Source organism: Alosa alosa, chromosome 8 (assembly GCF_017589495.1).
Source record: "Alosa alosa isolate M-15738 ecotype Scorff River chromosome 8, AALO_Geno_1.1, whole genome shotgun sequence".
Classification (NCBI taxonomy): domain Eukaryota; kingdom Metazoa; phylum Chordata; class Actinopteri; order Clupeiformes; family Clupeidae; genus Alosa; species Alosa alosa.
This window is the reverse complement of record NC_063196.1, coordinates 10,535,891-10,563,390: the sequence shown is the minus strand read 5'-3', so window position 1 is coordinate 10,563,390 and position 27,500 is coordinate 10,535,891. Positions and strand designations below refer to the sequence as shown.

At 43.3% G+C, this 27,500-nt stretch overlaps 2 protein-coding genes across 5 annotated transcripts in view; both read right to left on the bottom strand.

Moving 5' to 3' along the window:
* Window positions 1-18,901, bottom strand: part of si:dkey-71h2.2 (low density lipoprotein receptor adapter protein 1) — a 51,731-nt gene extending 32,830 nt beyond the window's left edge. For all 4 annotated transcript variants that reach the window (XM_048251199.1, XM_048251198.1, XM_048251197.1 and 1 more), the window contains exon 1: window positions 18,574-18,901. In XM_048251199.1, coding sequence (XP_048107156.1) covers window positions 18,574-18,658 — 85 coding nt within the window. In that variant the 5' untranslated portion in view covers window positions 18,659-18,901. The remainder of the gene's footprint in view (window positions 1-18,573) is intronic.
* A 708-nt stretch (window positions 18,902-19,609) lies between these two features.
* Window positions 19,610-27,500, bottom strand: part of si:ch211-278j3.3 (E3 ubiquitin-protein ligase RNF19A) — a 29,690-nt gene continuing 21,799 nt past the window's right edge. The window contains exons 10-12 of the mRNA XM_048250550.1: window positions 24,876-25,007; window positions 22,242-22,542; window positions 19,610-21,819 (exon numbers count right to left, since the gene is read on the bottom strand). Coding sequence (XP_048106507.1) covers window positions 21,624-21,819; window positions 22,242-22,542; window positions 24,876-25,007 — 629 coding nt within the window. The 3' untranslated portion in view covers window positions 19,610-21,623. The remainder of the gene's footprint in view (window positions 21,820-22,241; window positions 22,543-24,875; window positions 25,008-27,500) is intronic.

The window sequence follows — 27,500 nt, the reverse complement described above, 5'->3', positions numbered from 1 at the left end:
CTGATTCAGAAGTGGCTATTATACTGGTAAATTGTTCAGACATTCAAAATAAAAACATAAACAACAAACAAATAGCGGAAAGAGAATGTGTGCTGTGCGATAACTTTTGTTATTTCTTGCACCTTCTTAATACTGAGCCCAGAGAAAAATCTAGGGCATTACCTTGAGAGAAACTAGGACATAAAGAGCCCATAAAAAAGGATGTAAGGAGAAAGTGAGGAAAGGAACAAAGACACTCTATTGTGTCTGGGAGGGGCAGTCAAGACAGAAGTCAACAAACATTAAATCCCAATGGACAAAAATGACAGGGAAATTTGTTTGTTTGTCTTGGTGAGAAACATCATAAACATATTTGTTAGAGGTCAAATTCTGAAAACCTTTAGGTCAAAGTGCATACGGCCATTTGGCAAAGTTAAAAAAAAAAAACATGTGAAAAGAGGAAAAGAAGACTTAGGGCCCGCTATATGGACACAGGCCTTTAAACATCCGAATCACAGTTTGAGATGTTTGAGACTTTTCAGTAAAGATCTGACAGTTGAATCCTACACTGACGAGAGGCAAGGTTAACAGGCTTAATGTGGAGAATTCTGCAGAAGGACCCGGAACTGACACAACTGTTGCCTGGCAACAGCTCTTATTAGCTGACACCATTGCGGGTCCCATGCTGGGAGTTGGTGAAGGCTACTGTACATAAATTATCGCATCCATCAGCCTTTCAAAAAAAAAAGAAGAAAAAAATCAAAGCCCGTATTTTTGAGTGAGATGTTAAAAGACCACTTCAGCCCCTCCAGTACTGGCTCCATCCCAGTGTTATTCGGTTATCCATTGTTTTGTTTCTCATGTAGGCCTTCATCAAAAGTCATACAACAAAGCCCCCATCTGCAAGCACTTGAAATGTCAGTGATTACACAAACAGATAACCCTCAGCTAATTCAGTGACTTCAGTTGAGAGTTTGACAACTTGTTTGGCCTTATCCATATTGATCCTTGCATGTTCCACTTAGAAGGGAACTTTGATAGGTCCGACGAGACAAGAATATTCATTGCGACGCTCAACTGAACAAACAAGCATATCCACCAGCAAGCAGACAGAAACAGGGGGGTGATCACAGACCCTTGAAGGGAAACAGATTGTGTTCTGCCTGGCACACCCAGATCAAATTACAGCCGAGCCACTCCATTCATCAAGCCCTGAATCTCCCTCCCGTTGCACTGTCGCCAAGGAGCAAATTCCAAAATCACAATCACCTTTCGTGACAATTTGTTCTCTTGATTCCCACACATTAGCCTCCAGGGGTGAAGCCGACCAAGACAGGGCACACTGTTTTTTAATAATCCCCTCATTCATCTCCCAGTCCCATTTATTTCTTTCACTTCACACACATATCTGGGGAGGATCGCAATTATGACTAGTGTTATCTACTTCAGGCATGACTGCGCAAATGGAATTAACGTGGGGGAACCAAATGAGCTGCTCTTGGCTGTGACTCAGGAAGAATGAGACAACATCTCGAGTCTCCCAGCCGGCGGGCTGAAATTTTCTCAAGCAACAAAAAAAGAAGAGAAAAAGACAGAAAAAAATATCAGAGTTAATGAGCTCTGGTATCTGTTTCCCCTGCAACAATTCATTCAAAAATACTGTTGAACCCCCTGAACATCAATATTTGATGCAGGCGTAATTCATTACTTGTTCAAATCATGCTCATTATCTTGCTCCATGAGCCTTTTAATTTCAACCCTAAATGCCAAAACCTGCCTCGAGCAGACACGCTCCTCCTTTCAATATGGTTCTGCTCAAGGTGTCTTTCGTCCTGCCAGCGAAATATCTGCCCTTGCCACATTTGTACCGACGACAAGCTTATTTTTCCAGCCTCCAGAAAGCTGCTTTGTCACAATATCCTCTGCTAAAACTCAAAAATAGGATATGACACATGGACAGTGTGAGTTTTTATGATGACATAAAAAGCTGACTACATATAGTATGTGTTTGTGTACTTCAGTAGCTAACGCAAAAGCTGACCACATATAGTATGTGTTTGTGTACTTTAGTAGCTAACACAAAAGCTGACCACATATAGTATGTGTTTGTGTACTTCTGTAGCCAACACAAAAGCTAACCACATATTACATTACATTACATTACATTACATTTGGCTGACGCTGTTTTAACCAAAGCGACTAACAACATGGTAAACAGTAAGTGTTAGAACAATTCTCACAATTTTAGGACAGTTTAAAAAAAAAAAAAAAAAAAAAAAAAAACATTAGAGTACAGTAAGAATAAGTGCGTCGGTGAGTGCTGTTTTTAACAGTTACTTGTCAGTTTAAAACGGCTGGTGAGTGCTAGGATCAGTAAGACTTGTTGTAAGTGTTGCTATGAGAGTAGATGTTCTCTAAAGAGCTGGGTCTTCAGGAGTTTTTTGAAAGTGGAAAAGGATGTCCCTGCCCTTGTAGGAACTGGCAGTGTGTTCCACCAACGAGGAACAACAGATGAGAAAAGTTTGGATTGGCTTGAGCGCATATACAGTAGTATGTGTTTGTGTACTTCAGTAGCTAACACAAAAGCTGACCGGTGTAAAAAGTTTGACTTAACAATCTGACTGGAGTGGAATCATGCTGCAGTTCCTTGGTTAACAGTAAACAAAATATTCTGCTTCAGTTCTTATTTGGAGCCGTAATGCCACCAGAAACTGAGAAGGTATAAAAGCATCTTTATAACCCTATATATTTAAAAGAGATAACGCTCAGTGTGACTATCACACCAGCGCAGATACGATATTTATAACAGCTCCACAAAGGCACTGGAGATCATAGGGACTCTCCCAACGCCTTCTGTCTTCCCTTCCCCCTCTGTGTTTAAACTGCTAAGAGCAAACTCTCTACTACTGAATATTATCCACTTCTCTGTTTATGAGTGAGGATCAACAAGGCTTTGTTCATGAAAGGAAACTAAGCACTAAAGGGAAAGATGATGACACCTCTGACCACTGCACTGCCAGACCGCAAATCAAAGCTGTGATGGAGGCGAGGGTCTAAATCGAGTGTGTAAATGACTTTTCACTTCCAATCTTAACTTCAGAGAGCAAAGGCAACAACACCCTGTCCTCACAGTAATAAACTTTTAAGGGGGCGTGACACACACCAGATTCCAAATAGTCCAAAAGTTTTTTCTTCAAGTCCAAAAAGTATTTCAGTCTTACTTTACATATTACATTTTTCCACATGCACTTAAAATCCAAAACACATCCTCTGTATTTTAACAGCCAAACAAACGCAGCTGGATTTCCAATCTGTCTTTTATCTCTGTAATGGAACTTGTTTTATCTTATGTGTGGCTTTCACACACTCATTTTTCTGACTACTGTGTCCGTCTTCTGGTGCTTCTTAAGTTGGGGCACAAAACAGACTCAGACTTTGGACCTGCTTTGTGCTCTATATCTGCACCATCAATACGCATTTCTCCCTCCAAAAAGCAAAGTTAATCGTTTATTTTGAGAATGTTTTTTCTCTTATCTTGGCTTTTTACCCTGCGGGATACCACACAGCCACATAGCTTCGAAAATTCATGATTGGGTTTGTGTGAAGAAAAGAGCCAATTTTGTTTTCACTTGAAAACCAACTGAACAATGTTTAGTTATGATGGAAATGTCAACAACACTGCACAACTCAACTGCAAGCATCATATTATCCACCGGAATATAAATAACTGACAGCTACTCCAAGGTTAACAAAAACCTGCTGCAACTGAAAAGCATTTCCCTTCAACACATAACACACTATTACCTCAGGGATTTCCGAAAATATATACCATCCCCCCCTGATGTGGTGCTGACCACACAGCTTCAGCGCTGACCAGTGGCTCGAATCTGAGAGTTTCATCGCAATCCCCTCTCAGAAAAAGAATAATACATGTCGGCTTAATGTCTAGAAAACCAAGCGTAAGGTGTAAGTGATCACAAGAGCTGCTGGTAAATCCCTGCACCGAGTCAACCATCCCCTCGTTTCCTATTTCTCTTCCTCGGCGAACCTCCTGACCTTTGTGTCCATTTGCAATCGACTCAAAAGTCACACTGATTGGAGATAGTCAGTAGCACAGAGGAAAATGGGTCTCTCCCCCCCCCCCCCTATTCAGCAGAATAAGGTCTGTAGGTGTGGGAGAAGATAAGGGAACAAGGTGATGGAGAAGACTAGCGCAGAGGTCATGGCTATGGTCATCTATCTCGTCCACTCAAGGTCTGCTCTTCACACAAAGGGCGTCATGAGAAGATAAGGAGCCAAGGAAATGCTCTAAAGGGATTATTTCTGCTCCTTACTGTGGATAATGTTAATGTTTAAATATAAGGGAATGAAACTCAAATAGAGAGAGAGAGAGAGAGAGAGAGAGAGAGAGAGACTGTAAAAATGGAAAATGTGTTTACGCTTAATTCACCTTGACTCTGAAATTGACTCTATTCACTTGAAAAGAAGCTGTATTAGCACCAAGAGGACTGAGCAAAACAATCCAGTTATTGAATCATTCCACAGAGGAAAATCAAATGCAACTTTGATTGGGTAAAATGCATTCGGATGCTTCTTTTTCTTTTGTTTTACCTTCACTACATTTGTTTACAGCAGAAAACAAATATATACCCCTAAAGCTCAGCTGCTTTTCCCGACACCAGTGTGGGTCATCATGCAAGTCATGCAGGACACGGTTGGTAAATTCTGGGGGGGAAAATCAAGTCAATAGTCAAGTCAACACATCCAACAACATCCAGGACCCGCCAAGCAAACAGACTCGTGGCGGTCGGCTAGTCGGGCGGTGAGGCAACGGATATTCTCAGTTAATCACCCATTTTGTCAGACAGCGCAGCACCAAAATAAATTGAATTGGGAGGCAGATTAGGGAAATGAGTCCAAGCAGCCGATCGAAACCAGGTCTTTCCACTCCTTATCAGAGCCACAGGAGAATTAGCAGCGGCTCTAGAGCCCTCTGGGCACATCGACGAGAACCGCTACGAAGCCAGGGCTGCTTCTGCATGGAGAAATAGAACATCACCTTTGAAGAGCAGCGCAGCTGTCTACCTACTATGACTACTACTTTAACATCACGCTGGGGAAGAGCATGTATCATGCAAATAGATTGTGAATGCTTTTCCACTTTGTATTAGAGGGGTTTCTGGACCACCAGTAACAGTCCTTATGGTCATCATATTGCTGCATCAGTATTGGGCTGAGGGTGTGTGTGTGTGTGGTGTGTGGTGTGTGGTGTGTGGTGTGTGGTGTGTGTGTGTGTGTGTGTGTGTGTGTGTGTGTGTGTGTGTGTGTGGTGTGTGTGTGTGTGTGTGTGTGTGTGTGTGTGTGTGTGTGTGTGTGTGTGGTGTGTGTGTGGTGTGTGTGTGTGTGTGTGTGTGTGCGTCTGAACACGACCAGCCTCCTCCCAATCGGAGCCAGGGCTCAGCTGGGCTTTACATCAGAGTGAGCGCTCCCTTGGGGGGCTCCGATGTTAATGCCCCTGCCTCCATCACTTTTAAGTCCTGTCTCTGGCTGGTGGAGTGGAGAGATGGATGAGGGAAAGGCAGTTGGCTGTTTCCAGAACAGCCCCCCCCCACCCCACCAACAAAACATCTCCTTTCTAAAAGAGAGGAAATGGTTCCAGGTCAAAGGTTAATATCACACACTGGTGCAGACCTCCCAGACAGCCGGAAATAAAAATGCAATTGTCAAGGAAACGTCAAAACTAACAAAAAAAAAAACACAATGAAATAAAACATACTTTAACAAAATGCTAGTGTGTGTGTTTGAATCAAATGGAAATGCCTAGCGATGCTGATTCAGCATTATAGACTCCCGACTGGAAAAGCAGTTTGACTATATAAATGGAAACCCACCATGATGGGGAAATGATTTAGAATGGGCAGGACGACTCTCCAGTGTAAACATTTTAACAGGTATTTGTTATTGACCGTCACAGTGTATTAGCCCAAGCCCTGGGAGAGCGGCTCATGAATACAGATACATACTGTATTCAGTCTTGCTGACTCTGGCTTGCCTGTGGGACGACTTACAAAGAGTGCATCTGCAAAGTCTCATCTCAAAGATGGCACATTGTCTGCGTTCTTTCATTCACTGTCCTTCACCTTCTACCTCTCTTTACATCTTTCTCTCTCTGTCCTTTCATCTTCTTCCTTTTTTTCTTTTACCACCTGCAATGTTTCCCTCCCTCTGCACCCCGCCTAACTTTCTCTCTCTCTCTCTCTCTCTCTATCTTATACTTTTTCATTGTATAGAACACTATCTCTACTTCTCTCTCTTTCTATAGAGATCTCTATATAATCTCTCTCACTTATACTGTCTCTCTTCCCATAGCACTACCCCACCCCCCCTCACCTCTCTCTCTCGTCCCATAGCACTACCCCACCCCCCCTCACCTCTCTCTCTCAGAGACTCTGTACAGGTCACCTTGTGGCCCCCGTGCAGGTGTAAGAGAATGGTTAATTTGCACAATAGGGTATCAGCAGGGCTCGTTAATGAGGCCTAATCAGCAGCAGTTCACAGTCATTTAAAACAGCAGCTCTGTGCTACAAATCAAAACCATGGGGGAGAAACTAAATAAATAAATAAATAAAACACTTCTGACTGTTCAGGCCTGAAAGAAAAGTTATCTGGCTGAGACACATTTTTCTGTTTTCGTAATGGGTTTGTGCTGTTTGCTAAAGCACCTATTTCCATTTTATTTTTAGGAGCAGATATGGTGGGTATGACATGGCATGGACTGACAGTCTTTAATCATTTACGCTAGTCATGAATTATTCATGCTTTACATAATTGATTAGTTTACGTATTGAAATATTAAAAGCCCACACATTTGTTTTTGCCATCTCACAAAAGCAATAAACACTTCTTTGTGACCAGCAGATTTTTATTTTTTTATTTTAGTTTTCTGCCTCATAAGCTGTCTGACATAACAGTTTTTTTTCCATATATATATATCCATATATCCCATAACGGACAGAGAAAGAAAAACAAAACACGGCCAGCAGACCTAAGGGGAAATGTGTATCAAGATACGAGGTTCAACCAAGAGGGAATACACCCTCATTTCCAAGTCCTATGTGTATGTGTGTGTAAGAGAGAGACTGATTTTGCATGTGTATGTTTGCTGTGTGTTCACGACTGATTATGCATGTGTGTGTGTGCGTTTCTGTGAAAGAGAGTGTGTGTGAATGTGTCTGAATGTATGCATCTATGTGTATGTGACAGCTGCCAGCAAAATGAAGGTCTGAGGAAATCACAGCTCTCTCTCCACCTCTCTCTCTCTCTCTCTGTCAGTGCAGGCATCCATATCAAAATGTGTCTCTCTTACCCTGCATTGCATAATTCAATTTCTTCCAAAGATTTAGCCAACTTGCATGATATTACAGCTGACTTGGAGACTCCCTATGCATATTAACATAGTCAAGGAGTATGATATTAAGAGACAGGCAGAAAGTAATAAAAGAGAGAGAGAGAGAGAGAGAGAGAGAGAGAGAGAGAGAGCAAGAGAGAGACAGAAAGAGAGACTGAGACGGAGAGAAATAGAGAGGAGATGGAGAGCTAAATCATTGAGTCTCGGTGAGTTCTTCCATCAGTACATCAAATGTCTTCTCATTTCATCACCTTAGCCAAACACCCACTCTGAAATGGTCTGTGTGATCTGGCTCAATGTGTTTGAGAGAGAGAAAAAGCAAAGCTCACTGTTGGATCCTCTTGGGATCCTGAAACAATGCTTGCTGTCTGTGCCGACCAGTGAAGTTCAAGGGCATTTTCAGTAAATAAACCCATACACTAGTAGTAGATTTGCAAGAGATCAATACTGTCCAACAAAGAATCAATAATGGGACATGGACAAGTGTAATGTGGTGTATTTTTAGTTTCTCAATATTGTAGCACTCTTCAATAGATATGTGCCACAATATGACTGCTTTGATGTTTCCAAATGCATTTAAATATGCTCTGGTTCTCCAATCTTGGTGGACGCTACAATGGTGAAAGCACAATGCTTCTGATGATGTGTAGCCTACTACACAATAAAAAAAGGTGTAATGTAGTTAAAAATGAACAGCTTTCCTAACTTGCCATCCTCAATGATGTCATTCTTAGGAACTGGTAAATGTCTTATTTTCCATCGTCATAATCTTCGTTTCAAGCTATAATGAATTTTCCAATCCAGAAATGTATATATGTATACATATACATATGCGCAAGCATATTTACCTTGCTTTATCACACTGTTAAAACTGCATAAGCTCTGTGATCATGGGCAGATGCTTTTATAGAGCCCATGCTGTTTCCCATGCCCACTATACTAGTCTGCTGTAAGGCAGTCAATCACTGAGAGGGCTGCTGAGAGCCTTGTTTCTCGATACTGGCACAGCGGGTACTGAGGATGAGCCCAGAGCTGCTGCTGCTGCTGGACATGTGCTATGACACGTGGAGCTGTAGCTGTTCCCACGGGACGGGTGTGACGGTCACTCACCGCTCACACGGTCTTCACACCACTACCACAACTGGAAGCTTCAGCAAAATGACTTCTGTTACTCTCCCTTTCTATGTCTCCCTGCATCTATCATCCTTCTTTTGCGCTGTCTCTTCATACATTCTCTATATCTTCCTCCATTTCTCTCCCTCTCTCTTTCTCTCTCTGACTATATCCTCCTCTCTCTTTATATTTCTTTAAGACCTTTCTCTGTCTCACTTTCTCTTTTCGCCGCTTTTCCATCTTTGTCATCGTCCATCTCTCTGGACTTCTCTGACCCAACACTGTGTAGAGTACAGACGAGCAGAGTGTCTCTCTTAAGTGCTCCGCATATAGGCGCCAGCATGAGTGCACCGACACGGTCTGTCACTTGCCCACACACACACACACACACACACACACACTAGTGACGACATTTTTAGATGACAAGCATTCGATAAACAATTGATTTTACTGACAAAAATAGAGCTGAATTGTAATCGACACAGTGGCAATGGCAAAGTTTGACGCTGTTCGGGGTAATATTGACAACAATGGAATCTAATGTAATCGCATGTCGAAAGTGGAGTGCACTGCCATGTGTGCAGGCTTTTACACTCTTTTACACTCACTCTTTCACACTCACTCTTTTACACTCTTTTACACTCACTGTTTTACACTCACTCTTTTACACAATTTTACACTCACTCTTTACACTCTTCTAGTGAAGATGAGCAGGGTGCTACTGCTGACCTGTGATGCGTAGAGTTGTGGTTGTTCCCACTGGATGGGCACACCTGTCCCACAGTCTAGTCTTTTATCAGGACACCACCCCAGCAGTGGAGAAGACAGAGCAACGTGTTTCACTCTCTTTTTTCTCCCTTTCTACGTCTAACTATCTTCTATCTTTCATTCTTTGCCACGGTTCCTGTCTCTCTGTCTGTGTATTTCTTTCTCACTCTTCCAACATTTTTCTCTCTGTCTCCCTCTTTCTCTCCCCTGTTGCCTTTAATGCTCTCTCTCTCTTTCCATCCCTGTGTCTGTCTTTTACTTCATCTATCTCTCCCTCCCTCACTCCCCCCCTCTCTGTCTGTCTGCCTGCCTCTCCTCCTTATATTCTCCTCTGTTGTGTCTGCTGGGGAGATAAGCATCCCGCTGTCATCGCCTCCTCTTATGAAGAAATCCCATTGTGCTCTATTATTCATCACCTGCAGGAGGAGAATCGGCGGGGAGCCTCTCCTTCTCTGGCAGGATTCTGAAGGAGGCTCGTAGGGAGGGGTGGTGGAGGAGCAGGTGGAGGAGGAGAAGGAGGAGGAGGTGGAGGAGGAGGAGGAGGACGACGATTGCGGCAGGGAGGTAGAGACGTTCCCCGCCCGAAAAAAAAAAAAAAGCAGGCTTTCTCAGGGTTTTCTCTGAGCCCTGATTAGGTGTGCCACAGGGTGCGTGGATATTTACAGGTTTCAAACGCTTTCGCTCTGAAAACATCCTTGGCTCGGTGGAGATAGTATGACAGGAAACAAAATGCAAGAATATGCTGAGAGGGAGGTAGAGAGAGAGAGAGAGAGAGAGAGAACAAAAACAACAAGAGATGAGAGAATGAGAGAAATAGACAGAGAGAGAAAGAGAGAGTAACAAACTCTGTTGTAGCTGACAAATAAGTCTTGTGATGCTGTGATATTCCCCCCAGATCCAGAGGAATAACTTTTGTTCACAAGCTTTATCAAACTCAGCCAGAGACAGCAATGACAATGCAGGTACACGCAATTCCCAAAGACAGCCTAGAAAAACACAGAGCAGAAAAAAGGACTGTTGGGAGAGAGAGAGAGAGAGAGAGAGAGAGATAAAGAGAGAGAGAGGAGAGAGAGGAGAGAGAGAAAGATAGAGAGAGAGAAAGAGAGAGCGAGAGGGAGAGAGAGAGAGCTTGGTATTTATTCTCCAGAGAGAGGGCTGGAGCGTCCGATCAAATGTGACAGGTCTCTGGCGGACGTCAGACGACATAACCTTGTTCAGGGGCTGATGATTTGCTGTATGGCTCGGAGACAATCGAGTTAAGAAATATGAGCCCTAGAAAACTGAATCAAATCAATAACTTCAAACAAAGTTTTCTCCAGCCCTCAAGCATCATGTGTTCAAAGACAAGCCACAGAATTCTGCTCCCTATACACAACCCATTCTGCACTCTAATTTCTACCCTACAGCTACCAAAACATAGGTAAGCCTCCAACTTCTCTGACTAATGATCATTCTAAGTTATGGCGATAGTTGATAAACCTGGTTTTCCTGAAGAACGCAAACACAGCATGGTGATGAAAGAAATCAACCCACATTAACTTCGTCCTTGAGCCCTCCAACTTGTCATCTGACAGGATAACATAATACAAAGATTCTCTTATTTGCTGGGTTATGCTAATCATTTATTGTGATAAGTTACTTAATTTGCTTTATTACAAATATCATATTACATCCTCTAAAATATAATCATGTTGTACTCATTATTATCTAGGAAAACTCAATTATTTTATTGCTTCAGCAAGACTTCACATCTCCCAAACTAAAAGCATAATTCCTACACCTGGCTGCACCTGTGCCTCCCTGTGCTCACTATGGGCATGTGGTTGTTCATGCTAGTCATCTCTTGTGACAACATTCAGCACTTTCTACAGCTGCATCATCCATACAGTATGGTCCCCCATTCCCCACAGCACAAACCCTGACAGAAATCAAGACAGCAAGGGAACAGACGATGGAACACGAGAGTAGAGATGTGCCATATCGTCAAAGATTCTATAGTTATCAACCGTCTCTTATATCGTATTGCAAATTTCATGGAAAATGACGGCATTCTTAGAGACTAGTACATTTCTTATTTTCCACCATTATAATCTTTGTTTCAGGATATGCGTTTATCCACATTTTCCAACCCAGAAATGCATACTACAAACATATTTACATATCGTCCCTCCCCCATGATAAGAATTTGTCATTTTGCTATATTAATGGTATAGTTGATGACATGTTTACATACGTATGCCCCGCAATGTGACCGCTCTCATACAGTATAGGATGAAAACAGGCATAACAGGAGGTGACAAGACCAAAACAGGCATAACAGGAGCTTAAACTGTGGGTGTGCTGGAAGAGGAGGTAGAGAGGAGAGGTAATTGCTGATGATGGTCAGGATTAAGTTTTACTTACTTGAGTTCGCTTAAACATATCAATTATGTATAGCATGAATAATTCCATGACTACCGTAAATTATTTGCATTTGTGAGCCATGAAGATAGTGATGAATGGTCATTTATATCATTACTGTAAAAATGATCATGAAATATTGTGATACAGTTTTATGACTTAGGCTATAGTTTTGTATCACCCATCCCTACCAGAGAGGAGAGAGAAAGGGAAAGAGAGAGAGCAAGAGAGAGAGAGAGGAGGGAGATAAGGAGAGATGGAGACAGGATGGAGAGGGAGAGAGAGGGAGAGGGAGAGAGAGGGAGAGGGAGACAGGATGGAGAGGGAGAGAGAGGGAGAGGGAGAGAGAGGGAGAGGGAGACAGGATGGAGAGGGAGAGAGAGGGAGAGGGAGAGAGAGAGAGAGAGAGAGAGGATGGCCTGTCACCCAGCCATGACTGTGGCTGATGTGAATCACACTAATCACCGTGTGCAGGGCACAGGGCAGTGACCGGGGAAGGGACAGTAATCCTGGACCAGCAGCGATGGGAGGGACAGCAGAGACAGTAGGGAAGGGAGGGACAACGATTCCCTTTGTCCTTCTCCATGCCCAAGCCCTATACACGCTCACTGTGTACATGAATGTACAGAGGGGCAGAGGGAGGGAGAGAGAGAGAGAGAGAAAGAGAGACAGAAAAAAAGTGAGTCAGAGAGCAGCCACTGTGTCTGTAGGTCATTGCTGTTCATGCATTCATTTAATCTTTACTTCTCTCATTCAGTAGTCTATGTGTTTTGCTTCCGCTGTTCACTCAAACACATTTGGTCGCTTTGATTAACCTTGCATCAATCTGGACTACCTCAGGTAACCTACCAAGGTCATCAGACAATGCCTGGCATGGGGAGTGTGTGCGTGTGTGTGTGTGTGTGTGTGTGTGTGTGTAGGTGCTTGAGGTGTGTGTGTGTGTGTGTGTGTGTGTGTGTGTGTGTGTGTGTGTGTGTGTGTGTGTGTTTGTGTTGTGGGTGCACACATGTGTGAGGCACTCCTGGTAATTGAAAGTGTGACCCTGAGTTCAGCCCCATCACTGAAAAATTATTTCTCCTTCACGTGTCATTCAAACTGCTGAGCAGCAGGAGCATCTGCTGAATGGATGCAGGTATTTTCCCTTGGTAGCTTCTACAGAAAGGCACAGCCATACAGTGTACAGTTATGAATGCTGTACACTGAATGAACAGGTATGCACACTAATGTGTTTCAATGGCAATAGTCTGCATCACTCACTGGGCGTTATTGGTCTAGCAGGCCTGAAGTGATGGAATAGCAATCAGATAAGCCACCTCATCCATCACTTTGGTGACGATTCCCCTTGACTGACTGACACAATTGTAAATTAGGGACAGATTCATTGGTGCCGTATTGATTTTTGGATATATATGAGAGAGATATTTGTTATGCTGGTGACCTTTAAGGTTGGCAGATACCCAGCTGGGGATATTCAGGCCCTGTATGTATACAAACTGCTGTGCCAAGGTTGTAAACAGGAGGAGATGATAACAAAACAAAGTCAATGCACTTGGCAATAGCTGCTGTCACAGTATAGTGTCACAGTACTAATACAGCAGCAGGGCTTCATACACCACCAGCCTCTGACATTACAAGGCCGTTACTGTTTGATTGCTTCACAGAGTTTCTTGGAGGCAGTGTAAATGTACTAATCGATAAAGGCGGTTAAGGTGATTAAAAAGATCACAGTAATTATTGAACACAATGCAAGACAATTAAACACAGCAGAAGACAGCTCACTGCAATGCAGCACCATAGAATAACACAGCACAATACAACATAACTAAAAGCAGTGCAATGCAACACAACACATTGAAATGCAATGCAACACAACACATCGAAATGGAATGCAACACAACTAAAACAGATCTAATCAAACAATGGATCATATGCAAGGAAGGCTCTTAAGCCAGATCATTTTTTTCTGGTGAAGTGCCGGTGAAGTGCCAGCGTTGTTGTAACGGCATCTTCTGCTATATTCTGTACCTTACATGTTCACTACAACACTGAATATCTTGTTTGCCCAATAATAACAATTTTGACAAGCGCATAAATCCTTCTACATCGTAACTTGTTGATTCAGGTGCAACGCCCAACTGGGTCCGGGTAGACACTAATTTCATTAACAATTAGCGGCAGCCACAACACACCTGGCTCCACCGGAAATAAATGAGCTCGCTTAAACCTTAAAGGTGTACCGTCACACCGGTGTGACGGGAATGTTGGGAAATGAACGTTATCTGGATTCACTGAATTCAACATAGAATTTTAGAATCTTCAATTGTTGTGGTACGGAATCTTATGTTAAAATGTTCAAAAACCCACACCTTTAAGCAGAGAGGGTTAAAGCGGGGCGAGAGGCGCAAACGTTCGACAACTTCCGTGTTCGACTAATGCAAGGGGGAGGGGGGAGAATCCCCCTTTATGCAAACCAGAGTAAGCCCTCGCTGCACTGTCAATGGGAGACTTGTGGAATTTTACCAATAAATGGCTAGTAATCAAGGATCTTTGCTTTAAGGGTTAAGAGTCATCTGTGCATATGGTCCATTAAGCAACACAACGCAATACAAGGTATCACAACACAACTAAACATTTCTGACCACAACGCAAAGCAACACTAACACCTTCTCTGAGATTTGGGGAGACAGAGTTATGGCTTAATATTAAAACACAATTCAGTGCAATTCAATGCAACAAATCACACTTAACCACAACTCATCTTAAGGCAACACAGCCAAAATGTGACATTGTTGATGCAGAAGGCTGGTTTATGGATTTTGTCATCACTCATGGCAACCAGCTTGACCTTTGAAAGGGGTTGATGAGATTCGAGAAGACAGTACCAATCCTCGCCACATCTGGGCCACCACATTGCGTGCCATTTCTGTGACATTGACAGGCCTTTGCCGCCGGAAACACTACCATACTCACTTTTCGTCTTTTGGGAGTGGGTAGCACTTTTCTTTCTTGTTTTCTTTCATGCTAAAATAGGCTAAAATAGACACTTTCTTTTTCCTAGTTTCAAAATGCAAAACAAACTTAGTCATTTTTTGAAAGTCAAAACTGTTATGAATTATTCAGTGTTTCTATCAAGCAGACAATGCAGAGGAGTGATGGCTGACAAGAGAGCTGTATCTGAAGGCTGAACAGCAACACTTGCACTATTTCTCCGTCTCTGGCACACAAACACACACATGCACGCACAGAGAAAAAGGCTCACACACAGACACACACATATACAGACACAAACACAAACACACACACACACACACACACAGAGACAAAGGCTCACAGTAGCACACAGACATACACACATACACACACACACAGAGACAAAGGCTCACAGTAGCACTAGGGGTGGGCGATATGGACAAAAAATAATATCTCAATATTTTTTGTGATTTTGACGATAACGATAATTAGTTGATATCCTTATTAGTTGATTTTTTATTTTTTTTAAAAGTCTGAGTTACTTTACAGCTCATTATTTATGAATAGCATCAATACAATAATAACCAATAACCTAACCTGTGACTTTTTAACCAAATCAACCAATGCATTGTCACTCTATAACACATTTCCAATTTTACCCCCACTTGTGTGTGGCAATGACATGGTCTAGCCAGCTACATTAGAGAAGATGAATAGGCCTAACAGTTTCCTAAGAGAAAGTCTGAAGCTGAAGTTCCTTTCAAAAACCTTTACTTAGGATTCACTGTAATACTAAGCAGACCAACAGAGTACATCTCAGTTATTTCCTTCGATGTTTTGTTTAACAGAAATCATGTAGGCTAGCATTCCAAGTTACAGAATAGAAACTACATGTAATGCGTTAGCTTATAGCTAATGTATATGAGAAATCCCATAGAGATGCTAACGGTTAGCATAATCAATACACGTAGATATTTATAGCAAACTTCAGTCAATTTACAAAAGGGTTACATGAGAAGAGTTCTTTGTTTACAACTGACTATTAAAAAAAAGGCTAATGTTTTCTCTCCATATAATAACATGTAGGAAAAATGTGACTCTCTCATCAATGCTACATGAACAGAGCTCTGCACAAAATCCCAAGTACATCTTGGTCGCAACTTGCCCTACACAAAATAAACATTAGGCCTGCGTGTGACAAGGTGGACCCACTAGCGATCATGTGACATTTGCTCTGCTGCAATCAGGGGCTCTCGCATTCACCTTCTGTATTTAGTGAATGTATTGGGTTTCAATGCGTGATTTTGAGTGTTTTTTCCCCATAAGTAATTTAAATACTCGATAATGTAAATTTGCACATTGCTAAAACAACAATCACGATATTATCGCAGACGATATATATCGCCCACCCCTAAGTAGCACACACACACACACACACACACACGAAGCCCATCCCCTACCACATCCCTGGTCTCTCTCCTGTTCTGTCGGTGAATATCAACTGCCCCCAGCATCAGGGATGACTGACGTGTAGACATTTGGTTTGATGTGTCGGTGTCAAAACTGCCAACTCTGAGTGCCAGGCAAGATACCCATCTGTCCTTCACCAGACACAGACTAATTACTTCACCGGACATTTCTTCAGACAGGGTTTCAAGCGTCTAGAAAAACACCACTTCTCTGCTGCCTCCATCTTTTTGTGATGAATAGTTTAGTGTTTCCTCCAAACATCACAGACACTCGAAAAAGAAAACTTCGTACAAAAAGCTCAAAACGTACTCCGAACTATCCCATATTTAGAACCAAAATGTACATATCACGTATAACACCCCATAGGCCTACTCATGGACTACAAACATATAGTTATTTTAGGCTGTGCACTCTACTATTTTTAATAATAGACAATAGGTGATCATACTAATATGAAATGTCACACACACACACACACACACACATCTCCTGTCCCAATTCTCACTAATTTACAACAGCACTTCCTGCTCAGCACACACACACACACACACACACACACACACACACACACACACACGTCTCCTGTCCCTGTCCCCACTCTCACTGCTTCATTCACAACATCACTTCCCAGCCTCCCAGCCATAGCAAGACTGGGCTCTAACTTCTCATTCAGACCAGTGAGATCAGCAGGAGCAAAGGCACTCGTTCATAAATTAATCCTGTGAAACCATATCCGCCCCCCCCCAACGCACATGATTAAATTTAATAATTCATCCGGCTAACTTCACAGACGACCTACGGCAGCTGTTTCTTTTCTATGACAGTCTTCCTCTCCTTACCCCCCCCCCTTTATCTTTTTTTCATCACTCTGTATGTGTCATCGGGGTTGGAGGGGTGAAAAATGGGGGGTTGGGGGGGGTGCGTTTGCCGCGGAGGGTCATTTCCGTGTGTGGCACTTCGGAGTGTGAGGCTGGCCGCCGGTGAGGGGTGTTATCCCAGGAGGGAGGAAGAGAGGGAAAGAGGGAACGGGGAAGAGGAGTGCGTCTCGCACATCGGAGTGACAGCGCCCGTGGCTGGGGGCTACACGCGGCCGCCCCGGACCGCTCCCGCTGTCACTAATGATGGCACTCAGGGCCTCTCGCTGTGTGACCCCTGTCTACGGCTGGCTCACGCTCACACACTTTACGCCTGCCCTGGCGCTCGCAAAGTTCGACGCACACACGTGCATGCACACACACACACACACACACACACACACATACACACAAGCACACACACACATCCACACAGGCACGCACACACATGCACGCACACACACAAACAAACACACACACACACAGACACATACACACATGCACACACACACAGACTTGGCCTGTGTCTTTTCCCCACTTTCCCACAAATTCACTCACACACACACACACACACACACACACACACACACACACACACACCATGTATTCAATGGAGAACCACAGAGTGACAAAGTTAATGTTTAGGTGAAGGTGAAGGCCAAGACAAAGGAGGGTTTGGATGAAGGTCTTTCTGAGTCAGCAGATACTACATTACAAAATGAGCATGTGAATCAATGCACTTTAAAAGCCTGTTCTACACTTGTCCTATTAAAGTTTTCTGCACAGTGGAATTCTATGCCTAGCTTGACTGAGTAAGGAACACAATCTAGATGATAGTCTTTGTTCTTCTGTCACCGAAACAAACAACATACTGTAATAAGACGTCGAGCACTGACAGCAGAGCTCCCATCAGGACATCAGTCATTACACTGCCTGAAAAGTGCATGCTTAAATGTTTAATGCTCTTCCTTCTCCTTTTGTCCCCAAATGTGAGAAAAATCTGTTTGTCTACATGAATAATGTAGTTCTTTAAAAACCTTAAAAACAAAACGATTACTGTAATGTCAAATTCGTAAAATATCTATAGGGTATTACATCCCTCTCCCTGGTGTATTATCCCTTTGTTTGAAGAAGAAAACTAACAAAATAAATAGCAAAAAAACGGTTTATTTGTAACGGCAAATAATCTACATTGCAGGTAAAGTGAGATAAATTGGATGTGACAGGATGTGAGAACTGAATGAGCACACGCTGAGCAACCAGTTCAGCGGGCATCAGTGAGTGAGAGGCGTGAGGTGTGAACCAGAACTGATCTGCATTAGGACACGTAAAGAATCAGGATGTGTGGAGAAAATGAAAGGTGCAGCACATAACATTAATGGCATCTCCATTAACAAATTATCAATTAGCTTACTTTAACTTACAAATGATGCAGAATATACATGCTACATGATGAACTCTCCAATACTTTCGTTTTCACCAACTTGCGGTGATAAAGCATCCTGAGATTGCATACTGCACCTAGACAACTGCCCTCTTGTCCAATGAATTAAACCGGGTGGTCAGAGAACAATTCTGTCGTGCATTCCCTGTAAGAACAGCAGCACTTACTTTCATGTTTGGAAGTGCCCCATGTGTGTCGCGGGACTCCCGGACTCTTGATTATAGCTCTCCCGGCAGATTTTAGTGCATCCATGTTGAAAGGTGTCCTGATGTCAGGTGCAGGCTCCCACTGTGTAGAGGAAAAACGGTGGAGTACTACGCGCTGGGCGTTACTGTGATACGCTGAACTACAACCTACCTATAGAGCTGAATTCTCTGCCGTCCCCGGAATGGTACAAATACAATGATGCGCCGCACACGGGGATTTAACCCATTCGCGTCTATTAGGGCAAACCCGTGGGCGAGCTACGGGAGGGAGGTGTGCGCATTCAACCGCCACACCCACATCCGCTGTGCGGTGATTGCAATTTGAATTGGAGGAGGGGATAAGTTCCATATCAAATGCCTTTGTTATGAAAATATGAATGCCTAATTATTGTGGTCTAGATCCAGGGCTTTGCTCAACTGTCTTTAGACTTGTGCAAGCTTATGTTAGGCTCGGCTTTTTTGCTAATAAAGTGCATTTGTGGGGCAAATACAAAGAAAGAAAGACAGAAAGATAGATAGGTAGATAGATAGTTTGACTGATTGTTTGATAGATCTATTGATAGATGAGACAATCTGTTGAATCTGATAAAAAAAAAAAAACACTGTTGATAGCCTAATCAGTGATGAATGGCCAAATAAAGTTTGACCATGAGAGAGAACAAAAAAAGTGGAATCTCTTTATAGGGTCCCTGAAGCCATCACAAATACGCAGATATCCTTGGTGAATTTTCAATTTCCGGAAGAAAGGAAGCCAATTTATTCTGCTCTCTTCTGGCGCCCTCTGTAGGTCTTTACCAATTACTACACTAAAATCTTACATAAAATCCCGTGTCTAAATCCAACATGGGTTTTGTAATAACTTGGTAAAATAAGACACAAACCATAGCACAAATAGACAGCCATTCTGTTTATAATAAAACATACTGTGATGTAGCCTGTAGATGGTACTAGAATAAAGAATAAAACATAGGCTAACATAAGACAACAACACAGACCGTAGTGTTTCATCTTCCATGGTGGAATCTTTATTTAAGCATCAGCTTGTGTCTACCCTCTCCCCTGCCCTTCCAGTGCCACCCTTGTAGACCAGTAAAGATGTCTCCTAGGAACCTGCTGATCTTGTTTTTTTTTTAAAAAGTCTGTTTTCTCCTCTACCATGTGTGGACTTCCTATAGCTGAGAGTGGTACGATAGCTGCAGCAGCTGGCATGCTGAAGTTTTGGTGTCTGGCCCGTGGACCTTTGGTGCCCAGATCTGAGAGGAAGCGGGGGGTGGGTACAGCCATGTTTGATCCCCTCTTCTCGCTGGTGACGTCACTATTGCTCTACAGCAAGGCCGGCTGATTGTAAGCATGGAGATGTCAAACTGTGCCGCAGGATAGTCCGGTTTATTACAATTGCAGTCTTCATGTGAAAGGAAATGATGAAACAAAAAAAGTTCAGGCCCCATCATCCATCAATTTAGTCATACATTTACACATGTTCCGATTGGTTGACTATTTGTAAATGTGAAAATGCATGCGTCCTGCTACAGCCCTGGTCCAGGGGTCTTGGACCTTCTTAAGCCCTTCAGCTCTTATGGAAAACCATTGAATTGTATGGAGAACCCTTGCAGATAACTTTACAGCAAAATGTCAGTGAAGAACCTTCGCTAACAGAAGTGCAAAAAAGGGGTTAGTTGGAAAAGGTTCTAGACGGAGCTGTTATTTATGTTAAGGAACTAGTTAAACCTTTTCTCCTCCTGAGAATGGCAACTATAGGGTATGTTTCTCAGCCGGCATTCGCAGACACCCTTCTCCCCTCACATCAGCTGAGCTTGTAAGTGAGCCGAGGGGGAGCCGAATGGAGCATGGCACAGCAGTTTAGTGGGCCAGTGCTAAATGATGTCATTACAGTGAGAGTTCAATCATTAAATCATTAGGTGTTCTTAGGAACTAGACTTTTCGGGAGGACCACAAAAAAGGTTCTTTGGCTCATTCCCAAATAAAAGAACCATATTAAGTTCTGCTTAGACCCACCAAGGTCATTATGTTTATGACGATGATCGGCAAAGAACCTCAATAATTGGTTCTTCAGACAACCTTTTCAATTCTGTAAATAGAGGCTAATCAGAACTGATAACATGTAAGCGGGTTCCTCTAGTGGCACACACTGAAGACAGTTCCATTTTGCAGCAGACAAAGTGACTTTTTTTTTAATGAGGGCTACACTGAATCTGGAGAAGCCCATTCTGGGGCCAGTACGTCTTCACTGTCACAGTGGGAAGTGGGACACTGAGGCCGGAGGCCATTACGTAAGAAGGTCTTGCATAATTGAAGAGCGCACCTCATGAGAGACACCATTTAGGAAACCCCCATTACAAACCCTGTGTCTTGGTAGCCTGTAGTGCCTGTAGTGTGTGGCCAAGGAAGACTTCTGCTTCTCTCACCCCTCGGCCAGGGTAAGGGTACGGCTACTGCACTGTGTCACATTTTGGCTACACACGCCCTTGGAGAGGAAATCATGCTCCTAAACTATTGGAAATGTCTCAGGAGAGGAGTTAGTCTGATGGTGCAAGGGATAAATCAGTATGGCGTCAAACTCCTAGAACACAGCTAAAAGGAATGTTAAAAACAAATAAATAATAAAAATAGAACCGCATCCGAAGAGGCAAATCTTTCATTAAATCACATTTTAAAATTAAAAAAAGAAGAGGACAGAAAACTTAGGGCTGAAGCACCCATCAAACTAGCTGACAAACATGCTCTCTGTCGTTAAGATATGAGTCTGTTTTTTTTCCGCTTGTTTTCTCTGTAATCCTCCTTATGGCATTGACAGCTGCCTCGTTTTTTTCTGTTCCATATCTTCAAGTCATTTCTCTCACTCTCTCTCTCTTTCTCTCTCTTTCTCTCTCTCTCATGTCTCTTATTGTCACCCATTCCGCTTCCAGGCACAGAAAGAGTCAAGTGGCTGGGAGAAGCAGTAGGCATGGTTGAAAACAGGGGAGTGGTCAGCCAGGGAGGGACAGCGGTGATCAGACGCTGTCCGTCTCGGATGTGGGCGGGACGTCTCGTTCCCCGGCCAGTTGGGAGGCACACAGCGGCTCTTGGGATTGGTGGAGGGACTCGATGGACAGGCTCCGGCTGGAGAGCACGCTGCTGAGGCTGGATTGCCTAGCGCCGCGGGGCTGTGCCTCGATCTCCACCTGCACCTCGATATTGGTCCCCTCCCTGTGGTCACACGACAATAAGGCCAAGAGATGAGATGAGGAAGACACACACACAGGCACACAGCCATCACACTAATACTGTCTTCTTCTTCTTCTACATTACAAACATTTTGTTAAAATGACAAAGTGCATATGCATACCTTTACACAACTGCAACCATTTGATTCTATTCATTTCTCAAACCTGGTGAAACACTGTAGCTATTTGAACCCTTTAAGAATAGTTTATGTCCCTGTCGGACACAATGTAGTAGTATGGTATGTTTTAAAATAATAGTAAAGTAGAAATAGAATGAAATTTCCCTGCCTCTCCCACTCACTTCCTGCCACTCTTCACTGTCCTGTCCAGGTAAACGTAGAAAGGCAAAAAAAGAGGGGGGAGTGTAAAGTGTAAGTGAGTGTAAAGTGTAAGTGAGTGTTTTACCTCAAGGCAAACGTCTGGCTGTTACTGAAAGCACACTCTGCTTCCGGCTCCGACTGCTCGTCCTCATCCTCCTCCTCGTCCTCCACTCGTTCCACGGCCACAACACAGTCGCCCGGCAAGGAGTCGTTGGGGGAATCGGGGCACGGCGTGAGAACGGCGCTGGTGCCAGGCAAGGCTACGCCGGCGACCTCCATGGCAACACTCTCCACGGCGACGCTGACTTCCTGTAAGCTGGTGTCACTGAGTGCCGGGTTGGGCTGACCAGTCCAGTGGTCACTGACTACATGAGAAAATAGAAGATCTTCAAGAGAAGTTGAAACCTCATCAGATTGGGCCACGCTGATAGCTAAGCAAATGCCACACAATATTGTCATGGTCTGATCCAAGATGGCGGCCGACTCTGACACGGTACTGTTCCGGGTGAGGCCCAGTTCCGCACCAGAGATAGCTATAATCTGGGATATTTCTACTGTAACCCCCTCCCACATCCACACACACACACACACACACACACACACACACATATACACACACACACACATCACTATGCAAATCTAGATGACCTTGATCTATCATGTCAAATGTGTCTCACAGTAGGTAAGTAGTAAGACAATGAATTGATTGAAACTGATGAACAGCTGACCATGATGGGGTGCATCCTCACCAAATGATCTGAGCAATAGCATTTGCCATCACTTTTCATTCATTCGTACTTCTCTATGATGTTCAGTGCTCGGTCCTGACACCATTGAAATTGATATGCTGTGCATACTTTGTGGAATTAGATGATGTATTGTGTTTTAACAAAGGTGTCACACTTGTTTATAACTACAAGGCCTGCTGTCTCCCCTGCCCATGCATAATGCATTATGGGTGTGGATATCTAATAGAGGGATTACAGCATGCACCAAAATAAATAAATGTTATTATATCAAATCAAGTGCCTTGGGCCTTGGTCAGGCCTAGGTCTGTACAGGTCAGATTATCTCTGTTCCTGAGATCAACAGAAAGAAAGGAAGAAGACTAGCAAAGGTTTATTCAAGGTCTGTTGTGTGTCATAAAAACCTGAATGGTTGACAGCCGAGCTATACTGGGTGTGCAATTGAAGTGTTCCATTCACACGGCTTAAAATAGTTTTAGAAGACTGGTCTTAATTTTTTTCTGATTGTAGACGCTGCTATAAGATCTGGTGTAGCCAGTTCTATTCATTATAGTGGAAGCTAATTGTTGCAGCATACGCTGCACAAACGGAACGCTTCAGTTATGTGATCTCAGAATACCTATTGAGTGTAAATGCATTATTCTATGTAAAAAAGTACAGTATATGTTTTATGCAGGGATGTAGTGGAGGCTAAATGCAAGTACACAGTTTATCCACCTCTGAAATATCAGAAATAGAGTTTATCCACCTCTCAAAAGTGCAACTTTTAACATTAAAAAAAATCACACTGTATTATCCACATTCACAATATGTACACTCGTCAACACTCTAGGAATCATTTAATACCATTGGTATTGTTAAACATTGGACAATAACCTCCACCATCATCAAACATGTTCTGAATGGCTTTTTAAAAATCCGATACCGCATGGCAGTACCGCCACCTTACTGTGATCTTACAGAATTCATAGTTCACCCACCTCTTATTTTACCACTACACCTCTGGTTTTATGTATGCATGCTTGATTTCTTTACTCAATACTCTGCTGAAGTTCTGTTAAGGCAATCTTCTCAAACTATTTCTTCATTTTATTTCTGGTACATGAGACTTCTGGCTGTCAGTTTTGTGGCCACAGTTATTTCATGTTTCTGTAGCCAAACTGCTTTCTGTTCAACTTTCTGCTGATGTTTTTTCCAGTGAATTCCCTCCAACCTCAGCCACACTGAGAACAATGTGTCTATATACTCTCTGCCAAAATCAAATTTACTTGTTCCACACTCTAAATTACAAGAATAATCGGATAATTGCATGGTATTACATTATGACCTCTTGTGGAGTCAAGCAACAGCATCCTCAGTGAGTTGAGTGAGCGATTTGCGTTTCAGTCTATGTGTTTTAGTATTTGCAATTCTGGACTAAAAACAGTGTGAAGAGGATCTCAAAACGGTGAAGAAAGAGCACTGGCATTTGGCATTCAGGTTTATTTCATACATGTGAGGTCATTTGAGACTAATCCTATGTATGAGTCCTGTCTTACTAGCAGATTAAGGGCCCTAATTTAATCTAATTAAATTTCATGATCCAACTTTATGCCCCCTCTTGCCCACTGCCCACGGTCCCCTGGGGAGCGTCTGCTATGTCGGCCCTCCATCAACACTCCAGCAACTAAATCAGCTTGTTTGACCATTATTGCATAGCATACAGAGGTCAACCATCATGAGGAAAACAAGCCATTCTTCATAACAGGCTGGCTTTTTTTCCCGACACATAATATTGCTATTTTATTGATTTGGTCCCTTTTACAATTTCATGCATGTTTAGAAGCTTTGTGAAGATCTGACCTGAAGCACTGAAATTGAATTATTTTCATTTAACTTGAATGAATTTGTGATCTTTATTCTAAAATTCCACTATTTCTGTGTTGATCGAACTGTATTTTTGTTCCTGTTTTGAAATGTACAGAAAGACTTACAGTTGGCTAAGTCCTCCAGCTGAATTTTATGCGCCTCGGGCCGTTCGCTTTGCGGTCTGCACCAACCGTTTCGACAGAGCGACATCGGCACCACGCCGTAGACATACGTCAGCATCAGCGGAACCCCCACACCTGGACACAAAAGGGCAAAGGTCGCAGAATGAGCCGAAGAGACATAACATCAGTCACACACTGCAAACAAAGGTAAATGCCAACCACTCAAACAAGAGACAGTTTATGCCAGGGGTGTCAAACTCATATTAGGCAATAGGCCAGATTTGTTGGAATGAGACCCCGTGAGGGGCCATCATTGTCATGGTCATTGTCATGGTCATTATCATTTTCTGCATGGGTGTCAGAGTGTTATTTGATGATATCACTTATGGGCAAACAAGTACAAATAATGCACTGCTGCCATATACTGCTCTCTCTCTCCTGAAATGCCCTACTTCCATGTTTGTTTCCACTTCTTCCTTCCTGAGGATGGTTTGTAGTGCTACACTAGGTTTAATCAAGCCATCATATCATAGAGATATTACTTAAAACACGTTGAATATCTTTCTTTCTAATTTTCTCTTCCTACCCAAAACATCTGGGGGGCCGTATGAAACCTGCTGGCGCACCTGATCTGGCCCCCGGGCCTTATGTTTGACACCCCTGGTTTATGTAGTAATGTACATCATCAGTGACACAAACAGCATTGATTCTTAAGAGATGACAGAATCACAATACAGACTGGCACAGGGGCTGTTAAAAGGTGCAATAAATCTGTCAGTGGCAGCAATAGTGTTATATAAATAAACTTTAATTGAACTTGAGTTGAATAGAACATTGTGCTCTATGTACAGGGGGATAATAAACAATCACAAACGCACAAGCGTGGACCAGCAAAGTGGCCCTTTAAGAGTGGGACACCTGTCAGTGACACCTAGTGCATTGTTCATAGACAATTGGGCAGCCGTGGCCCACTGGTTAGCACTCTGGACTTGTAACTGGAGGGTTGCCAGTTCGAGCCCCGACCAGTAGGCACGGCTGAAGTGCCCTTGAGCAAGGCACCTAACCCCTCACTGCTCCTCGAGCGCCGCTGTTGATGCAGGCAGCTCACTGCGCCGGGATTAGTGTGTGCTTCACCTCACTGTGTGCTGAAAGTGTTTCACTAATTCATGGATTGGGTTAAATACAGAGACCAAATTTCCCTCACGGGATCAAAACAGTATACATACTTATACTTATATACTTATACTTAGACAGAACAAAGTCAGGTAGCAAAACCCAAAGCACCTAAACCAGGGGTGTCAAACATAAGGCCCGGGGGCCAGATCATGTTTTGGGTAGGAAGAGAAAATTAAAGAAAAAAAAAGATATTCAAATCCAGTTGTCTTCAACAATGTATAATAAGCAATATCTCTATGATATGATAGATTGATTAAACCATCCTTAAGAAGGAAAAAGGAAAAAAAAAAACTGACATGGAAGTAGGAAAACAGTGGTATATGACAGCAGTACATGATTTGTACTAATTTGCTCATAAGTGGGTATAGTAAAGAAGTATATAATCTAACAACACTCTGATACCCATGTAGAGAAATGATAATGACCACGACAATGACAGCGCCCGTGAGGTCTTATTCCAACAAGTCTGCAACAACAATTCCAACACTGCCTGATATGAGTTTGACACCCCTGACCTAAACACAACAGTCTAAAGGGACAAATCTGCCACAAGTGACACACAAGACATGCCTCACAAACAAAGCACTGTGTGGATGGCACAGACTGACACAGAGGCTATTTAAGGGGGCTGCTCTGCTCTGCAGCTGAGACGCTCACTAGGAAACAGGCGTCTGAGAGAGAGGAGAGCGATTGCTTGACAGGACACAAGGTGGCATCACAGCAAACCAACACAGCCGGAGGGAGGGAGAGAGGGAGAGAGAGACAGATGGAGAGAGAGAGAGAGACAGAGAGAGGGGGGAGAAAGAGGTAAAGAGAGCAAAGCAGACTGGATTGACAGGCTTGAGGAAAACCATGCAGGAAGATGGAGAGACAGAGAGAGAGAGATAGAGGGGAGGGGTGGAAACAGAAAGAGGATGAGAGATATAGAAAGAGGGATGTTTAGTGTAGTTTGGTTTTGCAGACAGACATTGCCAACCAAGGAAAAAATAGAAGTACCGGTAGTCAAAAACAAAACAAAAAAACTACCATGGAGATTCACAAAAAAGATGGCTAACTAACTATAGCTGGATATATAGTGAGAAAAAGAGGTGGAGAGACATGGTGAGATGGAGAGAGGTCGGTGGGGACATAAGAGCTGCCATTCACACAGCACACACACACACACACACACACACACACACACACACACACACACACACACACACACACACACACACACCAAAAGCTCAGCCCTGTGATTCACTGCACAGGGCAGTGCAGTGACGGGTTAGATGACACTGGACAGGATGGAACAACATAGGACGGAACCGAATGTGGTGGAACAGAGCGGCTTTGTTGGGACGGAGCGCAGGGGAACGCGGGGTCGTTGCTCAGGCCCCAGGCAGAGATGGGGGAGTAGGGGGTGGCAAGAGGGTTGGGGGGGCAGAAGGGGTGAGTGTGTGAGTGTGGAAC